General features: G+C 39.1%; 1 protein-coding gene across 6 annotated transcripts in view; it reads left to right on the top strand.

Annotated features, from left to right (window-relative positions):
* Positions 1-22,438, top strand: part of CPQ (carboxypeptidase Q) — a 529,074-nt gene that overhangs the window by 329,230 nt on the left and 177,406 nt on the right. For all 6 annotated transcript variants that reach the window (XM_043879137.1, XM_043879138.1, XM_043879135.1 and 3 more), the window contains one exon: positions 16,794-16,905. In XM_043879137.1, the coding sequence (XP_043735072.1) occupies positions 16,794-16,905 (112 nt within the window). The remainder of the gene's footprint in view (positions 1-16,793; positions 16,906-22,438) is intronic.

The raw sequence follows: 22,438 nt of genomic DNA, 5'->3' as shown, positions 1-22,438 counted from the left end.
CTGTCCTTCAACTGGAATGTGATTTCAGAAGGCCAGAGGCTATATCCATCAAGTTCATTGCTCTATCCTCACTACATATGCAGTATGATATCTAACAGTGGATTGATAAATGCTTGCAGAGTACATGGATAAAACATTTTGGAAATGGTGGGTAAAGCTAAACAGGTTTCTCTAGAGTGGTATAGCATTTTCTAAATATATTTAGATGGATGGGATAGATAATTGTGGGAACATAGAAGGGATGGAATATGCCCAGATTAACCTGGGGTGTAATGAGGACATATGGATGGTGGGTATGTAGTTTTCTTTTTAGCTTTACAGAAATTTCTAGCCCCTATACTTTTAAGACTGTGTTATAGAATGTTGAAAGATAAACCAAGATGAACCCTGTAGGGTGTAGGAGACCCCTCCCTCCCATTTCCCTCTCTCTGTGCCCCCCTCATGTATCACCATGCAGTGCAACTCACCTTCTTGAATAGGTTTTTGAGCCAAGCCAGGTCAAAGGTAAACTTCTCTCATGTCTGATTTACCTATGTTACTTTGATTTAGAAGCTGATTTTGAGATAATTATCTGTAGCCCTGGAATCAGAGCTGGTTTCTCTTGACACATGGCATGAGCTCCAACAGCTCTGTACGTGAAGAACTCCCGAGGTTGCTTTCCTAAGGAGAAGCCTGTGGACAGAGCAGGCACGTAGTGCTTCAGGGCCCCTGTCTGGCACAGAAGACAACTGGGAACACACAGTCCTATATTTCTGTTCTATTGTTGTTTTGTTTTCTTTTTAAATTGTTGAATATTTCATGGATACTGCAGTAGTGTGAATATAAAACACAAATAAATAAACTATGGTGCTAGGGTACCATGCTGTTAGGCTTTATGTATGTGGGTAGTGGAGCAGGAGTAAATGAAGTAGCATGCTCATTTTCTGCTCAGATTAATTCTTTAATCTTTGGATAACAACCTGGAGTTTATCATTCCAAATGCCATGTCTGTGTGCACAGATCTACTGACCCCCCCATGTCTATAATCAGAAGTATCATGGATTTCATTTTTTTCATAATCACTAATTTATATTTCACATTTTGGACTGAAGCTTTTTGTCTGTTGTTTTCTAATTTTATCAATTAAAATTGGAGGAAGTTGTGCATCATGTTTAATTGTTTAATACTTTTGCATTCTATTCAGAAATAAGGTTGGTCTATAATTTACTTTATTTTACTGTCCCTGTCTTTTTTTGGTTTCAGTGTAACACCTTGATAAATGAGTTGGCTAAGTTTGAGAATATTCTATATCTTTTAATTGGGTGAAACTCACCTGTAAAACTTCTTGAGTCTGGTGGCTTAGTTTGTGTGTGTGCGTAAGATGGAGGATACTTTCTGATTCTTGATTGACTTTCTTAATGTTTATTGATATTTCCAGGTTTTCTATTTCTTCTTAGGTCAATTTTAGTGGTTTTTCTTTTTCTAGAAAGTTAATCCTTTGATCACCCTAAGCATAATTTTTAAAAAATCGTTATATAGTCTTTCCACAAATTAATCTGGGGTGGAGGTTTTATTTTCAGTTGTTGATTTTGTTGACATTTTTAGCACTCTGTTCCTTCGTGTGTTTTGAAATTTGGGTTTGCTAGCTCTTTTTGAGTAGGATGTTTTAAAATTCAGTTTGTATTGTGTTCCCTCCCTCTGGGTTCAGTTTCTCTCTCTCTCTCTCTCTCTCTCTCTCTCTCTCAAGGTTTTGTGGTTGCTTTCACCTGGCCGAGGACATTGCCAGTCGAGAACCAGGCTGTATTATGTTGTATCAGCTACTCTTGCCAATGGTGATAACGAGGATCACATATCCTGTTACCAGGCCGGTGAATGGCTTGATTCAGTGCCTGGTTTTGAATCACATCTTTATTCATGTCTCCTTCATAGGCTCAACTATTTCATAAAGCTTCACCTCTTGGCAGGTTTCTTTTGATTTCAGCCTCCTCTCCTGAACTCAGCCCTCTCGCTTGCTTTCACACCGTTAGCCTGGCTGAGGTTCCCCTTTCTCCAGTGAAGGGATTTTAGATTTTTGTCTGCCTACAGGAACAGAAAGCCCAGCAGTCATGGCTGGCTTCTACATCTGGAGCCTTGCAGGTCCCCTGGCTTCAAACTCACTCACTGCCTTGTGATTCTAATCCATTTCTAGTCCACAGAGATGTTTATCTGGTTTTTGGAGCCAAATTGCAACCTTTTGGTTTTCTGTTTTTATAATTTCATTTCTAATAGCCACATGTTTGGAACAAAGGAGGTTCATGAAGATGTGAATTTGCTGACCAGAAGTTTTATAGTTAACTTTTAAGCATGACTTTAATTCTGGTCCTGATTTCTTGTCCATAGCTCTATATGGTTCTGACCTTCGATGAATGCAGTAAAGGTTAATCTTTTTTTAATGTGCTCATTGTTTATACTCATCATTGAGAGGAAGACAGTTACATTATCCATTATACATAGTTGAGAGTAAACTTATTTAATAGGCTTATGTGATTAAATTGTAAAAGTCAAAATAATCAATTGGAAATTTGTTTTAACTATGTATTGATCACAACAACTAATATCTTTCTCTGTAAGGGACTGAACTATTTTGATTCTGAATCACATTCTGTTACTAAGTAAAAGCAAATCAACCATTGATTTGTTGATTCTCTACCATATTTCAAGTCTTTTGAGAAACATACGCAAAGGATGTAACTGCCACTAGGAGAGCACAGTGTTTCTCAGCTGAGGGATGGGGCAGTGGGCGCATTCTCCCCTCTCCCCAGTAGAGGTGTGCCAGGTCAGGGGTGGGAGCCTTTTTTTTTTAAGTCTGCCCACTCTTCCCCCTTCCCAGGCCCCTACCGCAAGGGGAGGGTAGTTTATTCCTTGCCCCCCAGTTGCTTGAGAATACCATCAAGAGATCCGTTTGTACTAAGGACAGACACCATTTCATCAGGACATCCTGCTAACAACTAAACATGTAATGAAACACTGGGATGAATGATTAGGAAACTAGGTGGATGGAGCCTGCGCTGGGTGCCTTGCATGAGTCCCTTTCCTCATGCTTGCGGGTCCATCAATGCTGTGGACATTTGTTAATGTTCATTTTTAGATCCATGGAAATGGGAGCCCAGAGAGCCCAAACAGCTTACTGAAATTTCCTTGTAAATGACAGAGTGCGACATGTGGGCGTGTAAGTCACTTCAGTCATGTCTGACTCCGCAACCCTATGGACTGTAGCCCACCAGGCTCCTCTGTCCTTGAGATTCTCCAGGTGAGAATACCAGAGTGGGTTGTCATTTCCTTCTCCAGGGATCTTCCTACCCAGGGTTCAAGCCCATGTCTCCTACATCTCCTAAATTGACAGGTAGCTTCTTTACTGCTAGCACCACCTGGGAAGCCTGGTGGGCAACAGAGGTGCACTTCAAATCTTACCCTTCTACCTCTAGAGCCCATGGTCTTAACTACTCTGTTGAAAGAAGAGGGGCAAAGACAGTGTTGAAACATGCTGTACCTCATTGCAGTTTACTGGAGGAACATATGGACATTGAGATTCATAAATTGTTAAGAGTATAGAGTTGAATGAGATAAAACAATGCTCCTTTGATAAGCCATTTAGTTATTTCTTTGATCTTCAGAAAATGCTACCCTTAAATTTGTCTACAATAGCATAAACTATTGATATCTGCCCTTTGTCATCCCCTCCCCATTCTTGGTGATTTTTTTTTTACCTTCTCTACAGAGATTATGCTCAAATGTGATGTCAGGATATGCTTTTTGTTCCCAGCATAAGCTTCTCACTTCTACATGAAATATGCCAGGATTTTGATGCTTCCTCCAAGGCTCTATTCTGGACCCTCCTGGGAAGAGATCTATTGTGTGGCCAGTCTTACCAGCTCTGTAAATGCAATTGACAGTGGAATCATTCATTCAATTAGCCATTGCCAGGACAAAACTCACCTCTGGTACATGGGCAGCATCAGTTCAAACACCTGAATTTATTTTCACCCAGTGCTACCTGGTAACCTAGTAACTGCAGAGTTATTTAGAGAGGCCTGTGTGTTTGTGATTGCTTGAGCTCTAACTTTTTTTTTTACCCCCTTTGCAACCTACTGTTGAAATGAAAATGTAACTTAGCTACTTCATGGCATATGGATGTTTTCAGATGGAAGAAGTTCATGCTGTTTTAAATTAAGCTCACCAAACAACATTTTTAGAATATTTGTCATATTTCTAAATAACATGTGCTTGTGATTGATACTCCCTCTAATTCAAACTGGCAGCACATAGTACCCAAAACCTGTGTCTGTGGCAGTGGGCTGTGTGAAACCCACTTACGTGTTCCAGCCCCCCAAGTGAGGCTTTCCTCGAGAGAATTGTTTGCAGCATTTGAAGTCGTCTTAAAATAATTATGGTGTAATCAATAATGTCAACCATTTAGGTGTTCTTGCTCTGTGCCAGGGACCGTGACAATGATGAACATGTTATTTCATCTCATTTAATTCTCACAATACACTTTAAAGATTTGTATTATTCCTACTTTACAGCTAGGGAAGCAAGGTTTAGAGAGGTTAAAGAACTCAGCCATGTCAAGCGAATCGGGATAATTGTTTAAAAAACTCTTTAGATTATATGATAAAGCTAAACATAGCAGATTAATTTTAGCTCTTTGCGACCCCATGGACTGTAGCCCACCAGGCTCCTCTGTCCATGGGATTCTCCAGGCAAGAATACTAGAGTGTGTTGCCATTTCCTTCTCCAGGGGATCTTCCCAACCCAGGGATCGAACCCAGGTCTCCCGCATTACAGGCAGACGCTTTATCCTCTGAGCCACCAGGGAAGCCCCATTTAATTCTCACAATACACTTTAAAGGTTTGTATTATTCCTACTTTACAGCTAGGGAAGCAAGGTTTAGAGAGGTTAAAGAACTCAGCCATGTCAAGTGAATTGGGATAAATTGTTTAAAAAACTTTTTAGATTATGTGTTAAAGCTAAACATAGCAGATTAATTTTAGCATAGTCAAGTAAAACGTAATGTGTTAGAGAAAAGCAATCAAAGTAGGCTATGTACCATTTATATGAAGGAGGCAGAGGGATGTGATGGAAATAACCCTTGGCTGTGGGTCAGAAGTTCTGGGTTCTATTTGCAGGCCCTGCCACTTGGGCAAATTACTTCCCTGTGTAAAAGCAGGGTGTTGACCATAATCTCCTAAGGTTAGTTTTACTCTAGTAGAGGGTCAATGTAGGAGCCTGAAAAGAAGTTCAGAGACAGATAGGTTTCTTAATCTGTGTAATTCTAAGCAATTAAAGAGACCAGGTAAATTCTGGGAACTATCAGGAAGGTTACTGCAGTTTCTTTATAATACACACAAAAAGCTGTGTTATCCATACACTACAAGTTTGATTGCCATGTCTCCAAAATCCAGTGGAACTGGAGAAGGTTCAGAATGAACCATCAAAATGGTATAATGAGACCCTTATAATGAGTGCAGCAATCTTTATACCCTGCAAGGAAAAAAAATTCATTTAGAAATGTCTGCAAAGTCATAATTTTTATGTATTATGTACTTGAGAAGATAATCTTAGGGCAGATAAAGGGAAATACCATGTGGAGGTGATAGACTCATGGGATTTTTACCCATGGATGCAAAACATGAAAATAACTTTGATAACATTTAATTGAATGAAGAGGTGATGGTCCATCATGAATTAGTAAAGGAAACTGTAAGAGGTGGCGCTCCCCACGAAGGATGGTGTTGAGAGAGATCATATTATTCTGCCCTCCCACAGGACACCCTAGGTTCCAGTGGAAGTTGATGCAGCCAGAAAGCAAATTTGAAATCATGAAAATATTTTTTTCCAGCACAGCATATTTCCTTAATAATAAATGTCACTAGCAATATAATTTCAATTTTTATTTTCAGCCCAGTCAAAGAAAAAGCATGATAATAGAAATTTACCATAGAAAAATACATTAGTATCATAGGAATTGCTGAATAATGGCCAAGAGAAGTCCATTTTTCCTTTGAGAATCATAGAATCTCGGGGTCGACGCTGCCTTTAGAGATTATCAGCTCAGTGCCCACCTCCCACTCCCACCTCAGGCCAGAAATCCATCTTTACCTGACAGGTGTTCCTTCTGCTTCTGCTTGAGCGCTGCCAGCATTTGGCAGCTTACTCCTCTGAGGGATACTATTGCCTCGTTGGAACACTCAGATCCATTCCACTGAGCTGAAATCTATCTGCATGTACCCTCCACTCCCTGGCCTGGTTCTTCCTCTTTTTGCGGATGAAGCATTTAGTCCTCTGAAGCCTTCTCTTCGTCTGTGTAACATTCAGTTGCTCTTCAACCAGTATGATGTCCACCTCCTGTCTCATCCCAACAGCTCTTCTCTGGCCACAGTCCTTTCCTCTAGAAGATCTGCTTAGGTATCTAGGTGGGAAAAAAGGGAGGAAAAAATGTTTGATTGATTAGAATAAAGTGAGAGTCAGAATCCCATATTTTTAATCCACAAACCCTAAGTTTTTATTAACTTTTTATATAGTTGAGACATCCTCTTGGCTCAATATGCTTAGGCCCATGTGAATGTTCTGGCTGTCCCCAAGTGAACTGCGATCAAGTCACCATCAAAAAGTGCAACATGCACCTTCATATTTATCCTGCTGAATTATCTTGTTGGCTATAAGCTATTATTTCTGTCTCAGGATATTTTTGAATCTTGATTTGATCCAACATATTAATGATTCATCTTATACTTCTATCTTCCTAAAATTCGTAAGCATATCTTTAAGATATTGAGGAAAATGTTGAACCTGATTATACCAGTTAGGCAGGTGCTGACATTAAGAATTTGATGCAAATTATGTGACTTGTATTGATGCTTATATTTCTCTTTATATTGCTATAGTTCTGTATCCTATTAAAATATAGTGATTGTGCTACCAAATACAAGTTAAATTAATAAATAATTGTCTTATTAGCATTTTGATTTTTCAGAAAAAAGACAATTTGGGAGAAAGAGTCCATCTTCCTCCCCTCCTCCTTCCTTTCTTTCCCCAAAGTATATGATTAACTATTCAAACCACATGGCTATTATCAACATTTAACTGATGAGAATATAACCTCATAACAAGTCAAAATACTTAGGAGGACCATGGATGGCCTCATAAGAGTTGACATTAAGAAATTTAGGCCTACAATGTTATAATAATGTCACAATATCCATTTATGGAGAAAGTGAACATTCTTTTATCATGACGTTATTTTAGTCTAATTAATTTCATTTTGGAGAGACAAAAGATAAACTATTCATTATCTTTTTGTGGCCGCTGATAAATTTTGAAAATTACCTTGTATTCTCATTAGTTTCTTTTCTCGATAGGCACTCCTTATGGACTCTTGGTCCCTAGGGCCCATTTTTATTCCTTCCTGTCTAGCACGTCTGCCTTTACCAAACATTATGACATTCAAGCTGCTCCTACTTCTTATCCTTGAAGGTCACTTTAAGAAGGACAGAGGACAAGTTTTCGGGTTGTACAAAGCACAGCCATGCTTCATAACTTTGGACTTAGAAATCACTTCCTGGCAATTCCTTTTGAGTTGTGATGCACAAACATACAGTTAACCCACTTTTTAGTTATTAGTGACTTTTGATTCTTGTGAGACTAAAATTGTCACTTCTCTTCTTCATGTAGGTGTGTAATTTGCCTGTGAATATTGAAGTCAAGCTTTGATTTATTGTATTTTGAATGGAAAGAGAGAGTTTTTCAGTTTGGGTAAATATATGTAGTGTATACTTTTCCCTGGATCTCATAGCATATATATTAGGTACAATGCTAAATAAGAGGTCTATTCTGGGTTTTTTCCCTAGGACACATAAATTGAAATAAAAAATAAGACAGAATCAAGATTAATGGGCAAAGTACTATTCTCTTGCACAAGGATGCAAGAATATAAAATGTTTAATATTTTCCACGCCTTTCTCCTAAAACAAAATCTACCAATGGAAATCTGGCTTCTTTCTGGAGTCTTAATACAGAGATTATTAACTATGACCCGGCTGATAGAATGTGAGGTCAAGTATGATGAGAGGACTAAAAGACCAGGAAGGGCTACCCTTAAGCAGCAAACCTGTGTTTTGGCTCCTTGACACTTCTGTCCTGAAGTTAAAAACTAGGTCATCAAAAAGTTCTGAAAAGTCCTCTATTGGGAATTCCCTGGCAGTCCATTGGTTAGGACTCTGTGCCTCCACTGCAGGGGGCACAGTTTCAATCCCTGGTCAGGGAACTAAGATCCCACAGGCTGCATGATGCAGCTTAAAAAAAAAAAAAATGATGTCCTCTATCTGGGTAGCTCTAACATGATTTGACTGTCCTTTGTTTAAGCTATACTTTATGCATCAAAATTAAGCTTGTCTTAAGTGCCGATGTCATAGGAAGTCATGGAGCTACCCCTGAGTTCACTACCAAGTTTTAGGACTTGGGATGGTTGACTTCTGATTCTTTCTTACCACTGTGGTCCAGAAATAGGGCAGGCAGGAGCCAAGGGAATTACTTCGATGTTTGAGGCAGAAATATTTTAGGTAACTTTTCTTTGAATTACACAGGCTATCATGACCATGTAGTATTTCCAATGCCTCCTTCCCACTTCTGAGCTTACCTCGTCTTAGCAACATCCATGAGGACATCTAGCTTATGCACATCAGAACATGGAGAAACATCTTCTCTTAACTTTTGTCAGGTGAACCTCAACAACCTGACGCAAGCCTGAGTTCACATCTTGACCTGGGTTTACTTCTGTTTTCTTCCTCTGCCTTTCTCAAAGTTTCTTTGCCACCCTTTTCCCTTCTAATTGGGCTTCTCTGGTGGTTCAGCTGGTAAAGAATCTACCTGCAATGCGGGAGACCTGGGTTTGACCCCTGGGTTGGGAAAATCCCCTGGAGAAGGGAATGGCTACCCACTCCAGTATTCTGGCCTGGAGAATTCCATGGACTGCATACTCCATGGGGTTGCAAGGAGTCAGACATGACTGAGCAACTTTCACTTTTACACTTTCCCTTCTAATCTGTTCTCTACTTCATCTTCTGTTCTGTGCTAGTCATTCCTCTCCTTTCCCCCTCTCCTTCCTTCCTTAATTCTTTCCTTCCTTTCTCAGTCATCACAATTAGAGCAAGTTAACATCCCTCATCCTCAGACTAAATTTCTTTCTGTTAAGGAAGAAGTATACAGAAGTAAATTCGTATACTAATCCATGCTAATTTGGCTTTCTCTTTACAGGAACTGGTGGTAGAGAAGGAATTATTGTATAACCTTTCAGGGACTGTGCTTTTCAAAATGACAGTACTCATTTGAATAGGTAAATCTTGGCCTGTTATTTAGTTTTGTCTCATGGCTCAGAACTGGAAGCTGTAGAGTATTTTATAGACTGAGCCTTTAAGCTGATCTTGGAGACCAGCTTCTGTAGGGATTGTTCAGAATATCAGAAGGTTCGGTAATTGAGAAAGTTTCCACAATCAATAGACAAACAAGCATAAAAAACAGTACTCTAAGCTGCAAAGGCTCCTGGGATTTTAGAAACCATTAGAGGACAAGAAGAATCTTTTAGCTTATAAATCTAAATGGCAAAAAAAAAAAAAAAAGTTTCTTTAGGTAGGAAGCACCTTAGCCTCCATTTTCTATAATGAAAGTGATGCTACTGCTATTAACTTGTCTAAATCAAACCATGAAAGCATCTGTAGCATATCAAAGTACCACGGGCCTCTGTTCTTTCTATTTCTAGTCCTATACACCATGCCTAACAAAATCTGGATCACAGTGGTCAGTGAATGGTTGTAAGAAAAGTGAAGTTTTGTCTGGGCACGGTAATAATATCACAGTTGGATTCAATCACAGGAAAGATGGTCATCAAGGTATAAGTTGCCTAAAGTCTCTGTCTCTCACTCCTCCCCTGAGAAGGTTCAAGTGCAATGTTATAAGTCAACTTTTCTACTCCTCCCATCCTCTTAAGTGAGGCAGCTTATCCTGTAGTTGCTTAGACCAAGGGAGAGGGCATGCAGGAGCATAGTTCTTTCATTTAAAAGAGTATCATCTCCAGTTACAACCAGTCCTGACTTCTGGATAAAACTCAATCACCTCCATTTAATCAGAATGATTTCCTTCCGTAGATAGTGTCTGCTGTGCCCCATCCTCAAATCAATGTTTAATAAATTTCAGCTATTTCTTCCAAATACACTGCAACCACATTTTCTAAATCTACTGGAGACTTGGTTTTTGTGAGTCACAGATGAATTAGGCTCATCTTGTTTTTCTCCTCCAACATCAGCTCACAGAATTCAACTAGGAATAGGCATGATCTTCCTTTTCTGAGGCCAGTGTGAGGGCCCTGCATGAGTAAGGGGGTCCTGTAGGATGTAAAGAGCCCCTTTGAGAAACAGCTCTGTGATGCGTGAGCATTTGGACTGGTGGACCGTTTTATTGTGAAAGAAGCATGTAACCCACAAGCTATCAACACCCAACAGCTTCGCTAAACATGGTTTGATGATAAGAAACCAATTCAAGAGGAGATAAGACGTTTGCTAGGTTATTTCTGAACACCCTATGTGTCAGGAGCCCCATTCTACTCTGCAAACCATCTGGTCTGTTCATTGGGGAGGATAATATCTGTTCAAACATTGTCCCCTTTGTCTGTTCTAGGCAATCGCATGAAACATTCAGCAACTGCCCTCTGACAGCCAAGTCTTTGTCTCTGACGGGAATTATGAAACAGATTTCTTGAGAGGTGCCTACCCACCTGTGTTTAGATTCTAAATTGTGGGAAGACTGTGGCAGCCAGAGTACCTGGGAGGTGCTGAGGGAAAAGTCTGTTGAGGTTATGGAGACTTTTCAAAGGACAGTTCCCCCTTCAAAGTGGGTTGAATAAGACAAGAACTCTTGAAAACTGTCATAGACGTTGGACAAGATGGGACCTTGAATGGTTCCTTCTCTGTTAGCTTTACTACTACGACCTAAGAATGTGTCCTATTTTAGAAACCCTCCAAGGAGTGGAGTTTTCCATAACCTTTTCCCTGTTATTTTTTTTAACTTCTACAAAATCCTTCCATCAGAAAATTCTTGATCGTTTCTATGACCCTTAGTGCTCACTGCTGCAGCCCAAACCTGTTCCTTTGCTCCATCTTCTGCTGCTCGTACCTGTCACAGAGGGGCCCATCACAGCTGAAGCCCATTATTAGATCACTCCCTGGCTTCTCCTTTAAGGCTAAGTAACGAGAAGGTTTCCCTTCTCTTTTTGTAGGTCATATTTTTCAACTGTTTAATGAATTTTGTTGTTGAAAATTTGATCGGGGATTTCCTGTGTCTGGAAATGCATTAGTCCTTGAACTCTGTAGCCCTGATACTCCTCCCCGCTAGCTCTTTAAATACACCAAATAAAATGAGACAAAGAGAATGAAGCAGCTGCAAACAAAACAAAACATCACAAAACAAAAAAAATGAAACCACCAGGTCGTCATCTTTCTGGCTTTTGACTGAGCAAAACATTTATAAAATGAAGCATGCTTCAGAGAGGTTAGCATCTCATTTATTGAAGATTGATCAACAAGAACTTGGTCAGGTTTAGATAAATGCCTATACAACTCACAGTTTAAAATGCAGACTCGTCTCTGCCCAAAACTCATCTGATATAAACACTATCCTAAGTTTGATTTACTATAACTTTGCTGTTTCTTCACGATTTTATCATATTTTTGTGCACTGCTAAAGATTACTGAATTTTGCAATTTATGTTAGGGACTCATACTCTACTATTTCTTCTGCGATTTATTTTGTTCTTTCTTTTCCTTTCATATTTCTGTTCTTGTATTCATTTACAAATGTAGCTGTAGGTAATTTTAACTACTTTATAATATTCCACTGTGTGACTATACCATAGTTTATTCATGTCATTGTTGTTGGACATTAGAGTTGGCTCTAGTTTGAGAGAAGGGTCCTGGAAGCAGGCGTATTTGCTACCTGCTTCTCAGCAGCACCAGTCGTCATCTGCACCCCTGCCTCACGAGCTGGGCCCTCAGGGCTTCTGCCAGGCTCTCAGTTTTTCCTGTGAGCACCTAATGGAATCTCGTGGAAATGATCTGGAAAATGGATACCTAGAGCCCTTATGTAGGAGGTCCCCATGGGTTCTAAACTCTCATTTAACCACACTCACCCTTGAAGAGTTTGTCAACACTTCATTGTCTTCATTCCTGCTTTTATGCCTGTTCTTTCTCCCTCTCCTCTTTGCTAAAGGAAAACTATATCCCACCTCTCCTTTGATGAGCTCCTTATCCTCTGGAATTCAGTTCCTCTGACTGAATGACAATCTGAGACTTCTGATGGGCTTTTAAAAAGTTAACGATTTTCGAGATTATCCAGATTTCTGTCATCATTAAGGTGGGGGCAAAATTCTCCAAGGCTGTCTGTGATTTAGGAGGAAGCAGACTGATTTTTCTTCCTCTTCTTGCCACCACCATTCTCTATCCCCTTTCTCTGCCCGATTTTTCTTTGTAATACTTGAAACTATCATTAATATTTAGGTATTGCCCATCTCCCTCACAAGCACGTAAATTCCATTAAGGCAGAACATTTGTTTTATCCATTTCTCTATCTCTGGCACTTAATAGACGCTCAGTAAAAATTGTTGACTAAGCACAGGCAGGAAAACCCAAAGACCAGGACGTTTTCTCCAGTACTTCGCATCTGCCTGTTTTCATGAGAATATACTTCCTCTGATGTCCCTCTCTCCCTTGTTCTGCCATGTTTTTCATATGTCCCATTCCAGCTGTATTCGTATTCATCTTTTAATCGAGCCAGTCTGTTTGGCTTCAGTATCTCCATATGCCCTAATAACAGAGAAGTGGGGACCGTCCCTGCGCTGCTGTCCGTCTGCCCCTGATTTACTGTGTCTTTGCTCTCAGCCCCACAGCTGGCCTGCAGGTGCTTCTGCACCCCTGCCCGTCTAGCTCTTCATCCTGGCGGGCTGTCATCCAGGGATCTCTGCCCTGCTGCAGAAGGCCCTCCCCGCTCCCACCCCGAGGCCAGTTCTTTGGTGGTCAGGACTAATGTGTGCCTCACAAAGAGCGAACTCTGTAGTTCAGAGCGTTGCGGTTCCCATCCTGGCCTCCTGTTTGTTTTGTTGTGGTTGTTCTTGGCTCCCGCTGAGGGTTTTAATCATTTTTACTCATTACTGCATTTAGAAGAGATGGCGGTGAGAAGGAAGTTGGAGGGCGTGGAATTGGTCAGTGCTCTGCTTGCCTCAGGGAGCAGCACAAAGAGGGGTAGATGGGTGGGCGCCTCCCTTCTCTGTTGGTTCTAGGCCATGTTATTGCTTGAGGGGGCTCCACTCCTGGCAGCAGAACCAGTGCATTCTCCTATCTTTTATAAAGTGATCCTTTTTCAAAAAAATCTGGAGTTTACTGTGTCTCAGAGTTGTATGTTTTTGTTTTGTTCGCTTAAACCAGATCCAAATGTGTTACAACTGATGTTCATTTCTGCCTGACCCTGGCACAAGATATAGTGACTGTTATGTTTTACTGGGTTATCCTTTGTGAGACTGCATTAAGGAATGCTAAACAGACACCACGTTGACTGAGACCTCCTGCACTACCATTTTCCAGGTGTAGGTTGGAGCTTTTATGATTAGGAAAATTCAAGTTTGTTAAACACGTCACGGAATTTGAAGTCGTTTTTTGTCATCACCTAGTTTTTGAATCAGTTAATATTAAAATTACTGTCTCTTGATGATCTCCAGTATATTCTTTTCTATAAGAAAAAGAAAAAAGTAAAACAAACTCTCATAATCCAAATGGTTTGTAATCATTCTTCCATATCACTATGAGATATGAATCCTTATCCTATGAGATAACATTTACTCCTCTATCATTCAAAACCACTTCCATCTTTGAACTATTAGTTTAAGTAATAATTCTGGATTGGAGAACAGAGATATTTCAGAAAACAGAAAGAAGTATGGTTGTAAAAACAACCTCAGTTATTCCAAAATCTGAAGGTTAAAACAATAGCTGCCTTGATTTACTGACTCATGTATTATCTGAGAAAAAGTTGATTAAAACAGATTTTGACACTTTTTATTCACTGGAACTTGAACTTCATTGGGAAAATGGTTCTGAGGGGGTAAGCATGTTGACTAATTGGCTTGTTCATCCCACATGGGATTATACTCCTTTCTGAACCAGAATTTCCTGCTATTGCAACATGTTTTTTTCTTTATTCTTTTTTTTTTTTTTCCTTAGAAGCAATCCATTTGGGTTCATTACATGGCCATTTGTTAGTCTGGGGCATTGTACTTGTTTGTGACTACAGTGAAGTCATAGTAAGTCAGGACTGTCTGCATACACAGAGTCAATGGGAGATCCTGCAGCTGCTCAGGGAAGGTGGCCGTGCTATGGGTCACTCTGACATTTGAAACCCCAAATCCTGCTTTCCCAGAGTCCTGGGGCACTTTCATGTTGATCATCAAGAAGATTTGTTCAAGTTTGGTTTGCTTATTTACCGTATGCTGTTCATAGGATCAGACTGTTGAACTTGGTTTTTTAAGCTTTTTATTGAAGTGTAATATTCTCAGTATTGGGAGAAAGCAATGGCACCCCACTCCAGTACTCTTGCCTGGAAAATCCCATGGACCGAGGAGCCCCATAGACTGCAGTTCATGGGGTCGCTAAGAGTCAGACACGACTGAGTAGCTTCACTTTCACTTTTCACTTTCATGCATTGGAGAAGGAAATGGCAACCCTCTCCAGTGTTCTTGCCTGGAGAATCCCAGGGATGGGGGAGCCTGGTGGGCTGCCGTCTATGGGGTCGCACAGAGTCGGACACGACTGAAGCGACTTAGCAGCAGCAACAGCAGCATTCTCAGTATTGAAGTGTAAAATTCTCAAGCTGGAATCAAGATTGCTGGGAAAAAAATGTCCACAGCCGCAGATATGTAGATGATACCACTCTAATGGCAAAAAGCAAAGAGGAACTAAAGAGCCTCTTGATGAGGGTGAAAGAGGAGACTGAAAAACTGACTTAAAACTCAGCATTCAAAAAACTAAGATTGTGGCATCCAGTCCCATCACTTCACGGCAAACAGAAGGGGAAAAATGTGAAAACAGTGACAGATTTTACTTTATTAGGCTCCAAAATCACCACAGACAGACTGCAGTCATGAAATTAAAGGTTCTTGCTCCTTGGAAGAAAAGCTATGAGAAACCTAGACAGTGTATTAAAAAGCAGGGACATCACTTTGTTGACAAAGGTCCATATGGTCAAAGCTATGGTTTTTCCAAAGCTATGTTTTTTGTTTTTTGTTTTTTTCCGGTGGTTTTTCCACCAAAGCATCAATTCTTTGGTGCTCAGCTTTCTTTACAGTCCAACTCTCACATCCGTACATGACTACTGGAAAAACCGTAGCCTTGACTAGATGGATTTGACTAGATATGGTTGACCAGACTAGTCAACCACAGACTTGACTAGTATTTATACTCACACTCAATATAGGAGAGTTCTAGTTATTCCACCTCCTCACTAATATTTTCTATCTTTTTCATTTTAGCTATTCCAGTGGCTATGTACTGTGATTTAATATATATCTCCTTGTTGATAATGAACCTGAGTGACTTTCATTAGTGATTTGTGCATCTGTCTTTGAGAATTGTCTGTTCAAGTTTTTTTTCCCATTTTTCTATCATTTTACTCTCCTTTTTGTTACTGTTTCATAGGGGTTCTTTATATAATCAGAATATGGGGCTTTGTTGAAAATGTTATATAAATGTTTTCTCCTCTGTGGGTTGCCTTTTCACTCTTGTAATGGGATCTTTGGATGAACAAATATTCCTAATATTTTTAAAGTCCAATTTTTTTATTTTTTCATTTTATAGTTTGCACTTTTCTTATCCAGTTTAAGAAATCTTTGAATACTCTAAGTTGACAAAGCTGTCCTCTGCTTTCCTCCAACATCTTTATTTAAATTTGTAATTCATCTGACTTGCTATTCATATATTGTATAATCCAGAGATCAATACATAATTTCCATGTAGATATCCTGTTAGCCCAGCATCATTTCACTTGGTTTTTAACTTGTTTAAAATATATCTATGAAATTCAGTTTTACTGAGATATTTTTATATTTTCCTAGAGATAATTATTAATGATTCTCAGAAAATAATTTAAGTCTATGATGGTGTAAAATTTATAATATAATCTATAAATTTATTTAGCATGTAAATTGAGATATTTCTTAAAAGTTATTCTGTTTAATTAGACTCTAGTTTGTAATACCAGCATATTTATTCAACACTAGATGATTTATAATGCACAAACACAATAATTAAAAACAAATTAATTGTTCTTGCTTTTTCATTTAAATTCAATTCAACACATGTTTGTTATTTGTCTGCTAGAATTTGGGACAACTGAGAATATGGTTGAAGTTTTGAGCTCTATTTGCGTGTCATTTAGGTTTCAAGCCATATAATAAAGTTGTCAAACATTCATCAATAATAAATAATTCTTCTTTAGTATTCAAAATTATATTAATAGAGGTACAAGGTGAGAAGTTTTATTCCTATTAAGATGACCTTATACCCCTTATGTAATGCCTCTATACCAAGTTTTCCATTAGCAATGACACAGTTCTTTTAAGAAGTAAAAATAGAAAAGAAAATATAAAGCTTCTTTTCTGTATTTGGCATGCCTGTGAATGCTTCTTCTTTGATGTCATTTCTGCTTGGTTTTTATTTTTTTCTCTTTTTATTATTTGTTCTAGGTTGTACTAGTCAGTGGACATCTGGACAGCTGGGATGTCGGGCAGGGTGCCTTGGATGATGGTGGTGGAGCCTTTATATCATGGGAAGCCCTCTCGGTTATTAAAGATCTTGGTAAATATTTAGAGAGTAGTTAACCAATGTGTGAGGTTGTCAGTGGTGATGTTTAACTCAACACACAAAATGCTCAGCAGATTAGTTGCTGTGGAATGTTCAAAGATTCTCCTGAGGTCTGTATGTTTTTTGTCAGTTGATTCCCAGAAAAGAACTAATTTGTCCCCTTAAAGAAAGAAATTTTTATTCAAGTGTCCACCAGACAGCCAAAGTATCAAATATAATCAGCCACTGGGGAAAATGAACAAGCTAATAAAACTGCAGCAAATGCAACCACATCAGCTAGAGACTATGTAAGGAAACCATAAACAAGTGGAAAGAAAAATCAGTAGCTCCCCCACTTCCTTTTCCTTGTTTAAAGACATCATCAAGCTGCTCGGATAGCTTTGCTGCACTCATCTTTCCATATCCGAAGTCAAGGAGAACAGAGTAGGCCTGGAGGAATGATTCTTTTTGCCACAGTGAGGAATCCAGGATGAAAAACTGGACCTTGCCTGTTAACCTAGACATGGGGGAAGATAGATAGGCATACAAAGCTAGGACTAATTGTGAAAACAGTTTTTTTTGATGACCCTACTTGCAAGCAAAAAACATACATTTCCTCTTTGTGTGCTGGTCAAGAGGTGGATTTTGGGTGATGTTAGAAGTAAATCAAACAATCTGAAATGAGAATTCCATGTCTGAATCAGACCAGTGGTGGTTTGGGAAATGCTTCATCAGCAGAATGTTTCCTATTGTGACTGTGGAGTTTCAGATGTCATAGAGATCAGAGCACTCCCTTTGGTGAAGGCATTCCACTGCTTTCTTAAATACCCATGTGTTTAGATCTAAGCTTTGCCTCTGACTTTTAATGAACCCTTCTAACCCTAAATCAGCTCTTTAAATGATTATCTTTTTTTTTTTGGACTGGATTCCTGTGTTTTTTTTAATTAATTAATTTATTTTAATTGGAGGATAGTTATCTTACAATATTGTGATGGTTTTTGCCATACATCAACATGAATCAGCCACAGGTATGCTGTTGTTCATCTTAACAATAGACTACTTAAATTGTCTTGGTTGGGGCAAATCTTTAGTGTATAATTTTGATTTTTGTCTTACTTGTGTTTTAAAAATGGAAAAATGGAAAGGTGACTGTGCAATTTCTTTACTTCTAAATAGGCCAATGTCTAGCAACCCTGGCATTGCTGCTGTTTGAGGCCGGATAACTGTTTTTTTTTTAATTGAAATATAGTTTATTTACAATGTGGTACCAATCTCTGGTATACAGCAAAGTGACTCAGTTATACATATATGTGCGTTCTTCTTTTGTATTCTTTTCCAATATGGTTTAATCACAGGTTTAATTATTTCATCGAATACAGTTCTCTGTGCTATACATTAGGACCTTGTTTTTCATGCATTCTAAATTCAGTGGTTTGCTCTGCCGTGAGGTCTGTCCTGTGCATTGGGATGTTTAGCTGCATTCCTCCTAGATGCCAGTAACACAACTCCCTCCACACCCAAGTCGTGACAGTGAAAAATGTCTCCAGACGTTGCCAAATGTTCCCCGGTGGGCTGCGGGGGGAAAGGGTGGCATGTAAAATTGCTCCACTAAAATAGGCTAATTAAAGAACTCTAGGACACCTGAATACAAGGTCATTTAAAAAAAAAAAAAAACAAGCTAATTAGTAACTTTATATTGTATATACTTATACTTTAAACATCATTACCATACTAAGCACCTACTATGTGAAAGCATCCTGTAAAAGCTGAGCACACTACATACTCTCTGTTCTTAAGACCCTTAGAATATAACTGAAGACATACATATGCACCTACATTCATAGTTATCAATAAAGATATAATATCAAGTCTGCTTTTAGAATTGAGTAATGTTTGAAAGATAAATTGTCCAGCAAATGAAAACAGAAACACTCATTCCTTCAGAGAAGATCTGGGAAACTCTACATGTGAATTCTTTCCTCTTCTTCCTTAAAAAAATATCTCTTTGGCTATCTGCCCTTAATTTCATTCCAGAATAAAGTGGGTTCAAGAGATGAGGCAGGCACCTATCAAAAATTTTCCTCTCCATAGGCACAGATATTTATTTTGGAAATTAATTTTAATTCAGTGTGTTCCAACCAGCTTGACCAAAGGCACAATGGTAGTGTAAAAAGAGAACTAGACCCATCTCAATTAGATTTTTAGGTCACTCTGTGCCACAAACGACTTTTTTGGCCTGGGGCAGGTCGTTTGAACTCTCTGGATTCATTTTTCTTCATCTCTCTTCAACTGTTAGCTTCCAGAGTATTTTACCTGCTCTTGTTGTTGTGCAGTCACTCAGTCATGTCATTCTCGTTGTGACTCCATGGACTGCAGCACGTCAGTCTTTCCTTGTCCTTCACAATCTCCCGGAGTTTGCTCAGATTCATGTCCATTGAGTCAGTGATGCCACCCAACCACCTCATCCTCTGTCTCTCCTTTCTCCTTCTTCCCTCAGTCTTTCCCAGCATCAGGATCTTTTCCAGTGAATCAACTTTTCCCATCAGGTGGCCAAAGTACTGGAGCTTTAGCATCTGTCCTCACAATGAATATTCAGGGTTGATTTCCAATAGGATTGACTGGTTTAATCTTGCTGTCCAAGGGACTCTCAAGAGTCTTCTCCAGCACTACATTTCGAAAGCATCAATTCTTCAGGGCTCAGCCTTCTTTATGGTCCAACTCTTACATCTGTACATGACTACTGGAAATGGTATAGCTTTGACTGTATGGACCTTCATCAGCAAAGTGATGTCTCTGCTTTTTAATATGCTGTCTAGGTTTGTCATAGCTTTTCTTCCAAGGAGCAAACATCTTTTAATGTCATGGCCACAATCGCCATCTACAGTGATTTTGGAGCCCAAGACAATAAAAGCTGCAACTGTTTCCATTTTTCCCCGTCTATTTGCCATGAAGTGATGGGACCAGATGCCATGATATTAATTTTTTGAATGTTGAATTTTAAGCCAGCTTTTTCACTCTCCTCTTTCACCTTCATCAAGAGGATCATCAGTTCCTCTTCACTTTCTGCCATTAGACTGTTATCATCTGCATATCTGAGGTTTTGATATTTCTCCCTGCATTCTTGATTCCTGCTTGTGATTCATCCAGCCCAGCATTTCACATGCTGTACTCTGCATAAAATTAAATAAGCAAGGTGACAGTATATAGCCTTGATGTACTCCTTTCCTAATTTTAAACCAGTCCATTGTTTCATGGTGGATTCTAACAGTTGCTTCCTGACCTGCATACAGATTCCTCAGGAGGCAGATAAGGTGGTCTCGTATTTTCTTTTTTTTTTTTTTTTTTCTGAATGTTGAGCTTTTTTTTTTTTTTTTTAATTTTTTTATTAGTTGGAGGCTAATTACTTCACAACATTTCAGTGGGTTTTGTCATACATTGATATGAATCAGCCATAGATTTACACTTATTCCCCATCCCGATCCCCCCTCCCACCTCCCTCTCCACCCGATTCCTCTGGGTCTTCCCAGTGTACCAGGCCCGAGCACTTGTCTCATGCATCCCACCTGGGCTGGTGATCTGTTTCACCATAGATAGTATACATGCTGTTCTTTTGAAACATCCCACCCTCACCTTCTCCCACAGAGTTCAAAAGTCTGTTCTGTATTTCTGTGTCTCTTTTTCTGTTTTGCATATAGGGTTATCGTTACCATCTTTCTAAATTCCATATATATGTGTTAGTATGCTGTAATGTTCTTTCTCTTTCTGGCTTACTTCACTCTGTATAAGGGGCTCCAGTTTCATCCATCTCATTAGGACTGGTTCAAATGAATTCTTTTTGATGGCTGAGTAATATTCCATGGTGTATATGTACCACAGCTTCCTTATCCATTCATCTGCTGATGGGCATCTAGGTTGCTTCCATGTCCTGGCTATTATAAACAGTGCTGCGATGAACATTGGGGTGCACGTGTCTCTTTCAGATCTGGTTTCCTCGGTGTGTATGCCCAGGAGTGGGATTGCTGGGTCATATGGCAGGTCTATTTCCAGTTTTTTAAGAAATCTCCACACTGTTCTCCATAGTGGCTGTACTAGTTTGCATTCCCACCAACAGTGTAAGAGGGTTCCCTTTTCTCCACAGCCTCTCCAGCATTTATTGCTTGTAGACTTTTGGATAGCAGCCATCCTGACTGGTGTGTAATGGTACCTCATTGTGGTTTTGATTTGCATTTCTCTAATAATGAGTGATGTTGAGCACCTTTTCATGTGTTTGTTAGCCATCTGTATGTCTTCTTTGGAGAAATGTCTGTTTAGTTCTCTGGCCCATTTTTTGATTGGGTCATTTATTTTTCTGGAATTGAGCTGCAGGAGTTGCTTGTATATTTTTGAGATTAATCCTTTGTCTGTTTCTTCATTTGCTATTATTTTCTCCCAATCTGACGGCTGTCTTTTCACCTTACTTATAGTTTCCTTTGTAGTGCAAAAGCTTTTAAGTTTCATTAGATCCCATTTGTTTAGTTTTGCTTTTATTTCCAATATTCTGGGAGGTGGGTCATAGAGGATCTTGCTGTGATTTATGTCGGAGAGTGTTTTGCCTATGTTCTCCTCTAGGAGTTTTATAGTTTCTGGTCTTACATTTAGATCTTTAATCCATTTTGAGTTTATTTTTGTGTATGGTGTTAGAAAGTGTTCTAGTTTCATTTGTTTACAAGTGGTTGACCAGTTTTCCAAGCACCACTTGTTAAAGAGGTTGTCTTTTTTCCATTGTATATCCTTGCCTCCTTTGTCAAAGATAAGGTGTCCATAGGTTCGTGGATTTATCTCTGGGCTTTCTATTCTGTTCCATTGATCTAAATTTCTGTCTTTGTGCCAGTACCACACTGTCTTGATGACTGTGGCTTTGTAGTAGAGTCTGAAGTCAGGCAGGTTGATTCCTCCAGTTCCATTCTTCTTTTTCAAGATTACTTTGGCTATTCGAGGTTTTTTGTATTTCCATACAAATTGTGAAATTCTTTGGTCTAGTTCTGTGAAAAATACCGTTGGTAGCTTGATAGGGATTGCATTGAATCTATAGATTGCTTTGGGTAGAATAGCCATTTTGACAATATTGATTCTTCCAATCCATGAACACGGTATGTTTCTCCATCTGTTTGTGTCCTCTTTGATTTCTTTCATCAGTGTTTTATAGTTTTCTATGTATAGGTCTTTTGTTTCTTTAGGTAGATATACTCCTAAGTATTTTATTCTTTTTGTTGCAATGGTGAATGGTATTGTTTCCTTAATTTCTCTTTCTGTTTTTTCATTGTTAGTATATAGGAATGCAAGGGATTTCTGTGTGTTAATTTTATATCCTGCAACTTTACTATATTTGTTGATTAGCTCTAGTAATTTTCTGGTAGAGTCTTTAGGGTTTTCTATGTAGAGGATCATGTCATCTGCAAACAGTGAGAGTTTCACTTCTTCTTTTCCTATCTGGATTCCTTTTACTTCTTTTTCTGCTCTGATTGCTGTGGCCAAAACTTCCAACACTATGTTGAACAGTAGTGGTGAG

This window comes from Cervus elaphus, chromosome 21 (assembly GCF_910594005.1).
Source record: "Cervus elaphus chromosome 21, mCerEla1.1, whole genome shotgun sequence".
Classification (NCBI taxonomy): Eukaryota; Metazoa; Chordata; class Mammalia; order Artiodactyla; family Cervidae; genus Cervus; species Cervus elaphus.
The sequence above is the reverse complement of the archived record's forward strand: the minus strand, read 5'-3'. Positions and strand labels throughout refer to the sequence as shown.